We start from the raw sequence: 16587 nt of genomic DNA on the forward strand, positions 1-16587 counted from the left end.
TCAGCAGCTGAAGAGCCCCAAAGCCGAGGATTTCACTGAAGCAGGTCAAATGCTAGCTGTAAAGGGTTATGATACCTGAAAACAGGTAATCGTACTACCTGTCGCTCTGCTGTCACCTCCCTAAATTGCCCTGATAACTCTGCATGAATTCTGCCACTACAAAGACAGTGATTTCAGACATGTACCACTGAGTAGTAAGGAAGCCTCACCACAGGTCTCAGTTCCATTGCTGTCTTCTGAATCTTCAAGTAAAGAAATCCTGTCATTCCTTACCAAAGTACAAGCTTGACAGTTTTAACTGACTTTTTTTCATGCTTCCTCTCCCTGCACACTCCAAAAAAAGAATAAGATTGCGCAGGAGCTGGCAGCAGTATAGCACACAGACAAGTCAGTCAAGAGGGCCAGATATCCCCAAACAGCCTCTGAACTCCAACATTCCTATTTTGAGTTTCAGTGTAAACTAATGAATAAGTATATGCAGACATTATTGCAGAGTCACTAAAATAGATCCAGGCACCAAACAAACCCCTATATCCATTGCTGGATTTCCTTATACATTGCCGCTGAAGGATTTCCCAAGAGTATGTCTAAACTAACCTAAGTGTCCTTAAGAAGTATGAAGTGGTTTGGACATCCATTTATCCAGCATCCTAGGGATAACCATTCTTAGGGATGAGTAAAAGAATGGGTCAAATACACAACAATACTTTATTGTTATCAAAATGTGAAAGGTTAGCAATTGTGACACCCATCTACAAGAAGGGCCCGTCAGGCCTGTCAGTCTGACATCAGTGTCAGGGAAGGTTATGGAGCAAAGCATCTTGAGTGCATCATGCAGCACCTGCAGCACAGCCAAGTGATCAGGCCTAGTCAGCATGGGTTCATGAAAGGCAGGTCCTGCTTGACAAACCTGATCTCCTTCTATGACAGGGGGACCCACTTAGTGGATGAGAGAAAGGCTGTGGATGTTGTCTACCTAGATTTCAATAAAGACTTTGAAACCATTTCCCACAGCATTCTCCTACATAAACTGGCTGCTCTTAACTTGGACAGCTGTACTCTTCACTGGGTAAAAACCTGGATGTATGGCTGGGCCCAAAGTGTGGTGAATGAAGTTAAATCCAGCTGGTGTCTGGTAACAAGTGGTATTCAGCAGGGCTCAGTACTAGGGACAGTTCTATTAATATCTTTATCAATGGTCTGGACAAGGGGATTGAGTACACCTTCACTGTTTGCAGATAATGCCAAGTTGAGTGGGAATGTTAATCTGCTTGAGGGTAGGAAGGCTCTAGAGAGGGATCTGGACAGGCTGGACTGTTGTGCTGAGGCCAACTGTATGAGGTTCAACAAGGCTGAGTGCCAGGTCCTGCACTTGGGTCACAACAATCCCATGCAACATGACAGGCCTGGGGAAGAGTGGATGGAAAGCTGCCTGGTGGAAAAGAACCTGGGGGTGCTGGTTAACAGTTGGCTGAGTATGAGCCAGCCGTGTGCCCAGGTGGCCAAGAAGGCCAGTGGCATCCTGGCTTGTATCAGAAACAGTGTGGCCAGCAGGACTAGGGAAATGACTGTCCCCTTGTACTCAGCACTGGTGAGGCCGCACCTCAAATACCGTGTTCAGTTTTAGACACCTCACTACAAAAAGACATTGAGGTGCTGGAGAGTTTCCAGAGAAGGGCAACAAAACTAGTGAAGGGTCTAGAGAACATGTCTTATGAGAAGCAATTGAGAGAAATAGGGTCGTTTAGCCTGGAAAAAAGGAGATTGAGGGGAGACCTTACCGCTCTCTACCACTACCTGAAAGGAGGTTGTAGCGAGGTGGGTGTCAATCTCTTCTCCCAAGTAACAAGTGATAGGACAAGAGGAAATGGCCTTAATTTTTGCACCCAAGGGAGGTTTAGATTGGATATTAGGAAAAATTTCTTCACCAAATGGTTTGTCAAGAACTGGAACAGGCTGCCCAGGGAAGTGGTCGAGTCACCATCGCTGGAGGTATTTAAAAGATGTGTAAATGTGGTGCTTAAAGACATGGTTTAGTGGTGGACTTGGCAGTGTTAGGTTAATGGTTGGTCTGAATGATCTTAAGGGTCTTTTCCAACCTAAACAATTCTATGATTCTATTTACTAGCATAATCCCTCACAGCCTCTGTTGATTCATTGCCAGGGACTTTCTGAAGCAGAGGTAGTATCTGTATCTTGCAGCTATTGATACAATTTTCTTCCATTAACCTGTGCAGTACATGAAAATATATGTCCTCTTATTTGTCTTAAACTTGTCTACAGACAGTTTCAACTGAAGCCCCATGATTCTTATAAGGGAAAAATCAGTAATCAGTTGTACCTTGTTCACCCTAGTTCTAATAATCTATTGCTCTAACTCCAGTAACTTACTGTAGGAATGCTTGTTTGTTGAAGCCCTGATTCAACACAGTAAAGCAAATGTTTATCTTCTACATGTAAGGAACATGTGAGCTTTCCACCTACTACTGGACATGTTGTCTGACTGAGGTAGTTCACTAGTAGAGCTCATCTGGTATTCTCCCAATAAAAGACACTTTTATTCAGAAAAAATAACGTAATACACTATAGAATGTCTGGCCTTATTCAAAGAGCAACAAAACATATAGCAAAGCAGGATATGTGATGCTAAAGGTAATCACTAGGAATGTAAAAGATGGGGGATGTTGAAGACCTTACCTTGCTCTTCTCAGATAATGCAAATAAACACCTATTACCCCTATCATTTTCTGTTGGGATTCTAGAGGGCTTTCTGCAAGAGAATGGACATGTCAGCAATCCTGTGTGAGAACAAGACTGATAAGAGCCTCAGCCAAGCAAGAATGTGATAAGGATGTGACCCTGAATGAGGGGGGAGAAACTCGAAGAGACAAACAACCCCCAGAAGGGGTTGGGACGGCAGAGGAAGTTACACAAGGCAGGAAGCCTGGCAAGGCTGATGTGGCACTTTTATCCAATCATAAGAAGGTTTAAAGCGCGGGCTAAGTTAACTGTCCAATCTTGAGGACTTGTACTACATGTTACTCACGTGCACGGGAGAACATTATAAAAGGGCTTTCTTAGTTGTAATAAACTGGCATTGCTTGATCACATTGGTCGTGTGCATGCTCAGATCTCCCGCGATTTTCCTATCCCAGTTCTTCTATTCTGTAAAAATAATGAGTATTTATTGAAAATTCTTTGCCATTTTCAGCCACTAAAATTTCAAGAAAGGATCAGAATTATACAGCATGCAGTCCTCAAATATACAGATTCAGATTGTATCTCTTCAATTGACAGGAGACACCAGGGTACATGAACTATTCATGTTGGAACAGACCTGAGGAGCACCTAGCAGAGTGTCCTGACTCAAAATAGCCAACAGTATATAGACAGTAAGTAAAGATCCTCCATTTACCTGAAATTTCCAAATTTGGGACTGAGATAGCAAATATACCAGAACCAACATATTTAGTAAAGTGGTATTGATGTATCTTCCATGAATTTACCTAGTTTTGTATATTTACACCTGTAGTCTTCACAATCTTCTGTGGCAATGCATTCTACAAAACAACCATGCTCAACTCATGAAAAGGTACTTCCTTAAACTTCATAGCTTAAAATGTTATCTAAAATACGCCACCTGACTCAACCACAGCTCTTTACTATTTGCCCAACACCTGATGTGCTAGGCACATCTGGAGGTGGGCAGAGAAATAAGGTTGGTGAACAGAGTTGGCTGTGAGAATCATCTTCTTGTCTTATAAATGGTGTTGAGGTGGGAGGAAGCTTTTTCCTATAGCTTCTCTAAAGGGACCTCTGTGTCTCCACAGCCATTAAACATCAGAACTGCAAGTCTAGAAGAGAACCTGCCTAATTCCATAATACTGGGATCAATATCACATCATAACGAGTGATCTATACCATGTTGCTGTGTCCCCTTACCTTCCTTTGGAAGACATCCCAGGCATACAGGCCATAAAAAGGCTATGGTAGTACAGACATTTAGGCCTCTGATCTGGACAGTTAGAGGACTAGGATTACATTGTGTTCCCACTCTGTTCTTCAGGTATAGGCTTAAAATAAGGTTTGGTTCCTTGTGTAAACTGTAAACAAATGACATTTTAGGCTCCTGCACATCATGATATTCAGTACACAATATTTCTTGAAAACGAATCGTTCTTTTGAAGTTTTTTATTAGCTCATGTAACTATTTTCAACTCAAGAATCTAGTATCTCTTACTATAATCGGTCTTTACTCTGCATTTTCCTTTTAGCAATATGAAGCACAATCAACTTGTTTCAATGCATTTTATGCTTATCAAACCAGAAATAACTACACAAGTGTTGCGATAAGTGACTAATTGAATTAATAGTTTATTCTAACTTTACAAACACTCTCTTAACCAAACTATACAATTTACTAAGCTTACTAGAAGTTACTGACAGTCTAAAAATTCTATGTAAACATCAAACACCTGTAGTATTACTGACAGTAAAATCTGAGAGCAGGGTTCCATTATTTTAAGACTTTAAACACCAAATCCCTGTTCTTTGAATAACCAGCTAGAGCTTTGCTGAAAAACTCAGATCAACTGAAAGATTCGCACTGATGTTACTGTCTTTTAGCACAGGATCACAATATGAACTGAAATCAGTGAAATCCATGAATGACATTGAACAGACCCGGGAGTCTGTCTTGCTTCAGAAACTTTATGTATTGGCAGAAAGGAAACAATATTGAATATGGTATTTGGTAAACCTTTATACAGGTGTCCAGTGGCAAGTATAATGCACGAAGACATTGCTTTAAAATTAGGAGTAGATTTCAAGTTTATGGTTTCTCTCTAGACAACAGTCCTGCAAATCAAGAGATATGGTAAAAAATTACGGTTGACAGTATCTGCAATAATGCTGTCATTAAAATAACAGAATAACAATTCATATATTGCAGTAAAAGCAAAAAAGATAAAGATGTAATGAGACTTACTAGAACCAGAGCAAGCTAATCACTCTAGCCTGAAGATAAATATAGAAGTTATCCATAACTGGCCATTTTTAAAAAGAAATTGCTTTTCACAACCTTGGTGGTTTCTTTGATGTCCTTCTTCCACAGCCCTTTCTGCTAGACTCCAACATTTATTACATTCTCAGGATTAGATCCTGCACATGGATACCTTCAGGTAAACTCCACATAAAAAACTACAGTAAAGAATATATATGTTAAAAGAGAATAATTAAAGAAAGAACATGTTACTGCAAATACAACCTCCTGAAGGAAAGAATGTGTCTTCATGTAAGTCTACAGAAGACCAATAGCTGTCTGAATAGTAGCCATAATGCTCTCTACTGAGCTCTACAGGTTTTACAGTCTTTATCAGTTATGGTAGACCTATGCAATAGCATAACAATCCCAGCCAGGTACCATCACTTACAAACTGTACCCTCAGTAACAACTGCGGTCACTTCTCACTGTTGTTGTGCACAACAAAGACTAATTAAGAAGCAAAGAACACAAGAGACATGGGGCAAGCGTGAAAGACATTCTGGAGTCCACAGTTATGGTCTAAAACACCCACGGGGAGAACAGCATCAGTTGTAAGTGAAAGGCAATATAAAATGAGAGAACAGTTGTAAGAGATCTAACTGTACAATGATCCACCTATCTCAGGAGGAAAAGAGAAAAGCCTTTATCTAAAAGAAATGAGAACTATGTCCCTACAGATGCCAGAGAGAGTAGAAGAAACCTTCCATCATGTCAATACAACTCTCCGTTTTCAAAAAGACAGTAGTGACTTGGAAAAAATAGCTTTAAGGGATGTCCTGGATCTGATCATCTTCATAGCAGCCCACATGGCGTTGTGTTTTAGCTTTGTGACTAAAACAGTGCTGATAACACACCAATCTCTTAGCTATTACCAAACAGCCCTTGCACAGTGTCAAGGATTTCTCTGTTTCTTCCTCTGCCCCACAGTGGGTGGGCATGAGACTGGGAGAGGAGACAGCTGGGACAGTTGACCTGAATTGGCCAAAGGGATATTCCAGGCCCTATAACATCACAGTCAGCAATAAAAAACAGGGGTGATTTTTCCAAATTACCTGTTGTTTGGGGACTCGTTGGGCATTGGTCTGCTTGTGGGAGATGAAGAGTGATTGCTTTGGCATCACTTCTTTCAGGTTTTGGGGTTTTCTTTCTTTCTTTTTTCCTTCTTCTTCCTCTTCCTTTCAATTCTTGAACTACCTTTATCACAACCCATGAGTTTTCTTGCTTTTGCTCTTCATATTCTCTCCCCACTACCACGAGGAGCTTTGTGGTCCTTAGCTGCTTCCTGGGCTCAACTCACAAAGAGGGGAAAAAAAACCTTTTGGAACTTTTGCCTTCAACTGTCATTGTCTATCCAAATTCTAAATCTTTCAGGAGTTCCAAAGTACCTGATAATCAAGATTATCAGAAATTGCCGACCATACAGATAGAAGAAGATTGAAGATAAATGGGAGATAAATGGAAGACTGAAGATCAGACCTTTTATAAATTGTGATAACAGTAAATTGAATTTATTGTCATTTTTCCTAGAATCAAATAGTTCCATTCAAACTGTGATGAACTATATCTTCCACATCAGACTCTAAAGAAAAAGCTACTGAATGTCAAATACCTATCACTTAGAAAGTCAACTACATGTCACAAAAGTAAAGCTTAAAATATTTCATTCATACTAGTCATACTATTCACAGAGCAGTAACATCATGACTGTTCATATGCTAAGCCTGGTCCATATAATATAATCCTTCTTTTACTCCAGTAGTAACTATCAAGAAGCACAAAAGTATGTAAGTTATTTACGCATTCTGGGAGGTAATACAAGTTTTAAAAAGTGCCATAAACCAGTCCTTTTTTGCTTTCTTTTTTAGATACAGAGGACGTCTTCTCTTTTCAGCTGCTGAAATTCGAAGGAAACAGAAAACTTCATATAAAGGCTCCATAAAAGCTATGATCACCACTCTGTAAGACATTAGAATTGGAAGCATGTAGATCTATGGCAATTTAAAAAAAAGCTGAATCAAGTATTTATCTACACATTAACTTTTTTTCAGAAATTTCACTAGGAGGGCAGTAATGATGCAGACAGTCAAATCATGCATAAAAAGACATTTCACTTAAATTTTGAAGACATAGTGTAAGATGAACAACTTTGCTTTTTTGAAGAGAAAAATAATGTATCATATCTTGCTAAAAATTTTCTTGGAATCTGAGAACATCAACATTTATTATTGCACTGAATGTACAGAATCAGCATTCAGTGATAAGAACATGAGACAAATAACACTGCCATTATGACTTTCCTGTGACTTGGCTAAAGCAGTGATCATTATCTCTGACTAGACAGAAAACTTCTTCCAGTGGTGTGAAAATACCATCCTACACTGACTTTCCAGATTGCTGGTGATTTTAACCTGAGGACCATCATACAATGAGGAGTTCATGATCTACAAAATAACTGAGCAGGCGCAGGTCCATGCTGCACTTTGCTGTGCTGCACATATCACTTGGCTGCAGGATAAAGTTAGCCAGCTAATCAAAAGGGAGAAGACTATAAGCAGCTCTCACTTGGCATTTGGCAATCACACCACCTGCATGGTCTTATCTTAAAAGTGAACCACCATACTGTCATGTGAACATATTTTGCTTGACAGTAGAACTGCTGAATGAAATTCTTTACTTACAACAAAACCTAAACTAAATCGTTTACTTCTAAGAGCTCTCAGGTCTGTAATGCTTGTGAGCCTTAGCATGGCAGGATGTCCGCAGCGTACCATGCCATGACTGGAGGTCTGTCTAATGTTGTGCAACTTCGGATTCCCATCATCTGCAGGGATGTGAGATTATACATGTTATCTCCTTTTTCCACCTCAAAAACTTAGTTTTTTTATATTTAAGTCCATAACTGATGGAGTCTGGGTACTCTTCTAATGGAGACCTGTAACACACACTTGCACCAGCTCAACTGAAAATTCTGCATGCGGAAGAAGCCTACAGGTAGTGTTGCCCATTTCCAATAGCTTCCAAAAAGGAAGAGTCAGCAAAAGGGGACATGACGAGCAATTCAGCTTTCTCCCACACAGTCTTTCTACTTAAAACCCAACAAAATAGGCTGAGGACCAGAAAACTGTCCTGAAGATGTAGTTCAACTCACAAACCCTCTTTCCCAGCTCCTTGGGGCCTCTCTTCTGTCAAATTATGTACTCTAGTCACATAATGGAGGAGAAGTTTTTGTCCAGCTGGGAGAGACAACAAAGAGGAACAACCTGCTGTTCATATTGTAATAATTTATCAGGTCTAGTCTGTTTCCTGCATGTTACCAAAGACCTCTAGGAAACAGGGAAATCAGAAATGTCTGTTGAACCAGAGGCAATGTACTGAAAGCACTGCAGATTGGACACCATTTCATTAAAGCACTCAGAGACTTATTAGAAAAGCAGTATAGAATATTTAAGGGGTAGCCCTACCAGGCACTGAGTTATCGTCTCACCCTACAGGCAAAGGCAATCTTTAGTAAAATCTGTTTATCTCCTCTTGTTATAAAATGTAAATATATCACCAGCCAATCTTTCAGGGCTGTTACAATGATTACATAATTAACATTTGGAAAGCTCTTGGAGAAAAAAGAACTTCTAAAGATTAGAAGAGTTATTAAAGCAAAGAGAAGATATCAGGTATCTCACAAATGAATAATTCAAAAGTATATTACTACTTAAAGTGAAGTGCATTTCTATCTTTAAAGATTCTGCATAGCAAGTTTCTTAAAGAAACTGCATAGCAACAACTACACAGAATAAACATTAGGCAGACAATCACTGAACTTTCACTTAAGATTTCCACCAGTATTACTGTGAAACCAGCTCTGAAGAAAAGAGATGGCTATACAAGTCCTGATACAAGTACAAGTCCTGATACAAGTACAACTTGAGGCCATTTCCTCTCATCCTATCACTTGTTACTTGGGAGAAGAGACCAACACCCACCTCACTACAACCTCCTTTCAGGTAGTCATAGAAAGTGATAAGGTCTCCCTTCAACCTCTTTTTCTCCAGATTAAACAACCAGTTCTCTCAGTTGCTCCTCAAAGGACTTGATCTCTATATCAGTACTGTGTTAAACAGTACAGAATTTCTTTCTCATCTTCCTTACTTGTAAAAAGCCTAGAATGTTTATGTAAGTCCAATTGTGCTACAAAAAACCTTATGCTTTTACTATGTGTATGTTTATGCATAGCAATACATTTAAACAATTATATTCTTACACTTAATCAAACAATTGATTTTTTAAAACCAAATGAGTCATGCTTTCATGACTATTCAATCAACATTCCCAGCAATTTCTGGGAAAATACAGTTCAGAACTCTCTAACGGACATCAGTAAGATACTGAGGAAATAACATGATTTCAAAGTCTCAGTGAACTTCAGCCAAATGTGAAAGACAGCTTAAGTGCAAATGTCATGGAATTCCAAAAGGACTGCAGTTTCACAAAGAACTACTTCAGCTCCCGATTAGATTTAGAAAACACAATACTTGGCATTATGATGTATATAAAATGAGCCCCTTGATACCATTTTCAGCCACAGACCTCCATTGCTTTACTGTTGTACATTTATAAATACATGTGATTTTACAGTTACAATTCTCAGCTTTTTAAAGTCAGGAAGATCCTGTCCATTATGATGTTACCTACCAGTAACCTATTTCAGCCACCTAAGCAATTGAACACACTTAGAAAGTTACCAGTGCATTAACTACCCTGCTATGCATCTTATGTTATATATAAGCAGTGATAACTGAAATCAGAATGTAGCCCCATAATATTGTTTTTCATTTTTTCACATAAATTTATTTTGAAATGGATTCTTCAGAAGTATAACAACTTAATTGTTTCTTCTATTTGGAATGTTTCATTCTAGCTAAACCTTCACTGACAATTTTGATACGAGGTTTTTTTTTAAAAAAAGAAAATATACCAACATTCAGTTTCTTGCTTTTAATACGTAAATAAAACAACCAAACTCTGAAAAAGATTCTCCTGAACACACATATTGATTGAAGATTGTGTTCCAAAAAAACCTGCATAATAAGTAAGGTACACATTAAAATCATCTGCTATAAATAGTACAATTTGTTTTCCCAGAATCCAGACTTAGGGTGTGAGGTTTTGCCATTTTTTAAGAAAGGGCTGAATAAGCAACTAATACTGAACTCTAAAGGGAACAAGTCAAGTAGCTATATGCAACAATGTCCTGCAATTCAGTGATGGCAGAAAGCCATGATTTGAAATTAGCTGTACTGCATATAAGCAGTGTTAAAACCATCAAAGCAGTTAATGGATTAATGCAGTACATAATAAAAAAATTCAATTCCAGTATCATACAGTTACTGATCTGGAAAATATAGCACTGAAAAATACCTATGTTTGCTGATAGAAACTTAAGTTCTTTATGTTACCTTCAAAAGAAAACACCCTTCCTGGGTAACACTTTGTCATACCTTCAAGTTTTGAGCACTTCTGGAGGACGTAACCTAACCATTACATCAAATATAAAACACATACTGTCAGCAAACTGCAAAATGAGAATTAAAATAAAAGCCAGTCTTTCAGCAGCACTGCACTTTAAACACCAAGGTGTGCATACTGACCTTTCCATCAGTGGTAGTTACTATAGCATGGCTATATTATAATCACTATAACCATGGCTACTCACTAAGTATGCCATGATTTTGCTTCAGAATCTTCGTAGCACTTACATAATAGCCTACCCATATCAGAAGTCCTGTTCATGGCCTTTCTTAGTTTTAAGGTGATTTTGTATAAACTTTGCCCATTTTGATGAAATGAATGACAGAAAAATGTTTCAGGTTTCTCATGACACAAAACCGGAATGGATTCTTATAAACAAATCCCTATTAAAAAAACCCAAAACATTTGTTTGTACATAGACAATATTCTGCCCAAACATCAACACTAGAAAATAAAATTTCCTTTATACTACCTTTCTCGTTCCAGATACCTTCAGGGATTCAAGTGTCTGGAAGGAAAGACCTACACATCTACTGGATACCCCTTCCTCACTATATCCACAGAAGTTAACAAAAGACTTTATTCTGTATGTGATACATAATGAGGCCAATAACATCAGACTCACATACAGAGAGCTACCTACTGTACCTTCCAGATGCCACAGAATCTGAAAGGAGTCCTGTGGCTTATGTCAGCACAAGACACCTATTCAAGCTTTCTTTTTATGTCACATTAACAAAGTTGAAAAGATCTGTAAATTGAAGGAGGAAATATGGAGGTAATGCAGCTACAGACTAATTATGACCTTCACTGGAATCCATGGATTAGTCCTCAAAATACCAATTCCATGAAGACTGCAGGCCCACAGTCACAAACACTGAACAGTTTCTTCCTTCAAACACAAAGAACTAACTGTGATACCTGAGTGATCCAATCCATTATCTCTTCTTTCTTGTTAGAACAAATGCATGCATCAAACTTAAAACTACTGAAAAAAAGAAACTGTGGATTAATTCACAATTATTTAAGCATAACAAAACATTTTTTTACCGTGAGCATGGGCAACCACTAGAACAGGTTGCCCAGAGACACTGTAGAGTCTCCATCTTTGGAGCCAAACCCAACTGAACAATGTTCAGAGCAACCTGCTCTAGCCAATTGTTTTGAGCGAGATATCTCCCGCAGTCCCCTCCAACCTCAACTATTCTGTGATTCCATGAAGACTGTGGTAAGGAAGCAACAGAAATATAACAGAAACAGAGTAAAGCAGCATGTGTTTTTCTGATTTTTAAAATAAGGTCCAACCTGAAACAAATAATTTGTGATAGAATTTGTAAATGTGCTACTCTGAGCTATCCTGAGATGGCATATTTCCCTTGCTTTGATCCCACATAAATTTCTACATAGAAAAAACTGGGGAAAAAAAAATCCATTACTACCTTTTAAGCATCTTACACTGAAGCTTTTAAAAATGGCAGAAAAGAGACTATTAATTAACTTTCTTTAATAATTTCCCCTCCTTTCACAACTAGTAATTCTAGGAAAGGAGGGAAGCAGTGAGCATAGAGCCTTCTAGAGTGCAATTTAACATACAATACAGCCTACTGGAAAATTACAATCAAATCCTCTGGAGAGGTTACAAATTCACATTGCATAAGATATTTGTAGCTAGTAATTCTCAAATAAAACCCACTGAAGTTAGAACTGTGATACAGCTAAGAAAAAGAACAACCACATGAAAAGCAGTGCAACTGATTTTGCTCCTTGTACATAAATACATTCTCCAAGTAGAACCTGCAAGTGATTTATGTAGAAATTCAAATTAATTATTTAAGCACCTGAAGTGTTTGATATTTCATGGGATTTCGATGCAACTGGCAGTTTATTCACACACACATACAGTCTTCATTACATTCACTCCTGAAAGTTGCAAATTAAACCCCGTGAACCTTCACGCAGCTGCTGGATATTTTAGCTTCAAACATAGGGAGCAGTTTCAAACTAATCTATGTTTGACTCGATATTACACTTTTAAGATCAATCTATAATTAAAAAAGTATCAGAAAATACACATAATTTTTTGCAGTTACCCAGCAGTTCCATTGCATCATCTTCATTGTCAATATCTTCTTCGGTTACAGATGGAGCTGTGCTTTGAGCAGAGTCAAAGGAGTCCTGAGAAAGCATGGCAGCCAGCAGTTTCTTATGTTGCTGCTGTTGTTGTTTTAGTCCTTTGGTCTTTGGCTCCATTTTTAAGCTGTGAGGGAGGAAACCATAACTTTCTCTTACTGATGCTCTCTACAAAATATGTCACACATTTGTCAAATTACTGTAGCACACGGTGTCTTCCCGATCTGAAGGCTAACACCGTCACACATAAACCAGCTGGTTATCACTCATTCCCTGATCACTGGATGTTCTAAGTCAGTTTGTGTTTTCAGTTCCTAGCTAAAGTTTTGATTGAATGATGATGGGAAATTTCCCATTGACTTTATCAGCAATAAACAAGTCTAAATAAGCTACATATACAGAACAGCAGGATGTCAATTACTAATCAGTATTGCTAAGGCGCTGATCGCACAGCAACAAAGCTGACAACAAAGAACTGCTCCCCTGAGTGGTTATGTTATCACAACCCCATAGGATTAAGGACTCTAAAAGTCACAACAGTTCTCATGGTTTATTGACCTGTGTCCCTAACCTAAGTAACAGACAATTGGAACTGCACAGAAGTTAGCAAAAGGGTCTAAGGCAGGACTTGCTACAGTTAGCAACTTCTGATTCCTTTACAATATCAAGATAAAGACAGTGGTGCAGAAGCTTGGTGCCCCACATGAGAGTGCCAGCAACACCTCAGACTGTCTTACAGTCTATTGTAGGAAGGCAGATCTGTTGTAAATGTATGAAATTTGGTATAATCAATGCTAGTCAATTTCGTACTGCAAAGATAAACATTAAGAAGATAAAGTAGACCTTGAAGATGAAGAATAGGCTTTGAATTTAGGACATCAGGCTATGGATGGGGCCTCTGAAAGCCCTAATTCATTTCAGGCTCTAAGAAACAAGAACATCATATTAAAAATCACTCCAATTCCCCAGCGTGTACATACATTATCCCATTGAGGAAGTTTCCCAAGAGCCTTGTTCCTCAGAATTTCTCCTGGAAATTTTTCATGTAGAAAACTACTAACAACGACTTGGAAATTAGTTTAATCCTATTTTCACGGTATTCAAATTTCTGAAAGATGAGCTCAGTGCCAGCAGGACTGCCATCAGGACTTTTATATGGTCCCTTATCACATAGTAATACCTTGCCTTGCTCCCTTACAGCAGCAACAGAGAGCAGTACAAAACCAGTGACAAATACAATCTTTCCTCTGTAGCAATCCAGAACATTAAGGGCAAAAAGGTGACCCTTCTTCATCAGTTTGATAAGGCATCACTAATACAACTTCCTCAGACCTGCCACACTATCTTTTCCAGTCAAAGTAGTAGTGAAACTTGTCTTTGCAGTTGCTCAAAATTAATTCCCCTTCCTTTTTTAAGTAACTGGACCTGGCTTTCAGATATACAACATGTGCTTCTCTTGCTCATCATCACAGGGATGTATGTTTTTAAGGAGAAAATAGTGGTTCTTTCCCACTGTCCAGTACCAAATGGAGCAAAAAGTGAGGTTCATAGCTGCAAAGACAGAAAAAGTAGACAACTCACAGATTTCCAAATATCATGTACTATGTATACTCACTGTGATCTGCTTTATGCTGAGAAGAGCAATATTGAGAATGGGCATGTTATCAACAGACCAGTGGTCCATATGAATATGCCATTCTCTGCAGCCTATTCAGTCCCCTATAGAATGCTATGAATGTGTAAGGACACAAGGCTTCCCCTTCCAAACAGAAAAAGCCTGTATGCTATGGTCTGTGGAAACAACTCAGAGAGAGGGACTCACATGACACTGATGGCAATTACTCCACCAGTGATCTGTCAGTGCCTAAGCCTCTGGATATTTATATAGTATTTAATTTATGTAGCATTTCCTTATGCTTAGTGATAGGTAAAAGAAAACAGGTTACCAGGAAATGTAACAATTACAGTTTTCACTTTCCTGTTCTTACGCCGTAACTAAAGATGAGGAGCAATTTTGAGAGTTTATCACATAAATCGTGATAATTAGTGATCATTAAACTATATTTTTTTATTAAAAGTGTTGCTAAATCAAATTTAACAAGATATAATTGGAAACATTTAACGTGAATTTCAAATTGCTCCCTCTTTCAGTTGCCAGGTAAAAATGTAACTAAATTATTTTGGGCTACATTAGCTATAAAGTAGATGAATGAAATACAGATGAGATAGCCAAAAATTCTTTTCAACCATAACAACTGCACTCTTTTGAGAGTTTAATTTAATCTCATAAAACCTGTACTATTCCCACTACTTTTAAATCTACTAAGTATATGCTACATTAAAACTAAATTATTATTACTTATTACTTGTCTCTTGCATTTGGTGTATAGTTAATTCCAAATTCTGCTAATAGTACTTTAATTCCCAGTAACACTGAATTAGACCTTGAAGAAATTGCCTGTTGTTAGTGAACTATTATTAAACACTCAGATTAACCTTGATCAATACAGGTCTTTTAAACTTCCATATATAGGTGGCATCAATTTTAGTATTACCACTATCTCAAAGTTCTGAAATTTTATGATTATTTTGCAAGACTGCAAACATGCTTTTTAGAAATGCCTTACAAAAGTTGATGAAATGCTTATGAAGCAAAGAATTATCCCAGACATAAAATCAGTCATCCAAATGTAAATCCATATGCTGCATGTAATTTAGTAGTTATTCATTTCCACTGAAAATCAGTATTCCCACTTAATGATACACATTTTCCAACAGGTCTTCAGCACATACTGCACCAAAGAACTAGAGATATCAGTGTCCTATAAGTCTTTCCTGGCATCAAGTACCCCATATTCTCGTTATTTCATAGATCAGGCAACGTGATTTTGTCATGATACTCCACAAGACTTCTCAAATACTATTCTCAAAGCCATTAATCACATTTGTTTAATTATAGCATTAGCTGTGAGGTTTCTCACAGCTTGTACCACCCTCTCCAAAGAGAAAAATACACTGCTTTGAATCATCTTTGTTACTCAGAACTAAACCTCTTTGCTCCCTTCTACAGATTAGACAGCGATGCTTATTTCTGCTCCTTCTTATCAAGGGAAGGGACACAATATCCTCAATTTTCTCTGCAACGTGGAACAGATCTTTATTCAGTGTCTTTATTGGACTGCTGAATAAGGACAAAGAAACCCAGGCCCTCACAATCAAGCTGCAGTGCCAGCTGTTGACTCCATTACTTTCCCAGGAACTGCACTGGAGAGGCCCAGTGTCTGAGTTCTGTTGGTTCCAGTCCAACGTCTGGCTGAGGGATCATTACTACATGCTGCTACTTCTTTGAAATAGTAGTACTTTCAGCTTCCCCCACAATAATCTAATTAAAAGAAGAACTCATGGATAACAAACATTCCCAACATGTGAGGAAAGTTAATGAATGCAGCCTGTAAGAGTACAGCAAGTGACAGACTAGTTCCCTTGTGACAGGGAGGTGAATTCCAGTGTAGAAGGCACACGGAGGACATACTGATGGAATACCTTAGACCTTTTCAAAGAAAAACAGAGAGTTTCTGCCTTCTTAAAAGAGGAAGCAAAAGGTGTCTGCCACAGTCAGAGTACTAGTTATAATCAAGGAGAAAGGCTACAGGGCTGAGGGAGAATTGCAGGTGTTTAGGCCAATTAACAGAGTCAGTGCACAAGCTTTACACTTACAAAAACCAAAGCATGAATCCCTTTTAAAGAAAGGCTGTAAATATTATATTTCATTTTCTGTGACAAACAGGTATCTTTAAATCATGGAAAACCGACTCCTTGTAAAATTTATAATCTCTTCCATGTAGCTGAAGCATATTAACAAACATACACCCCCATCCTCAGCCAAGTGC

At 38.3% G+C, this 16587-nt stretch overlaps 1 protein-coding gene across 2 annotated transcripts in view; it reads right to left on the minus strand.

Annotated features, from left to right (window-relative positions):
• Window positions 1-16587, minus strand: part of C2H8orf34 (chromosome 2 C8orf34 homolog) — a 173211-nt gene that overhangs the window by 94326 nt on the left and 62298 nt on the right. For both annotated transcript variants that reach the window (XM_074897689.1, XM_074897688.1), the window contains exon 7: window positions 12658-12824. In XM_074897689.1, coding sequence (XP_074753790.1) covers window positions 12658-12824 — 167 coding nt within the window. The remainder of the gene's footprint in view (window positions 1-12657; window positions 12825-16587) is intronic.

The sequence above is a fragment of the Athene noctua genome, chromosome 2 (assembly GCF_965140245.1).
Source record: "Athene noctua chromosome 2, bAthNoc1.hap1.1, whole genome shotgun sequence".
Classification (NCBI taxonomy): domain Eukaryota; kingdom Metazoa; phylum Chordata; class Aves; order Strigiformes; family Strigidae; genus Athene; species Athene noctua.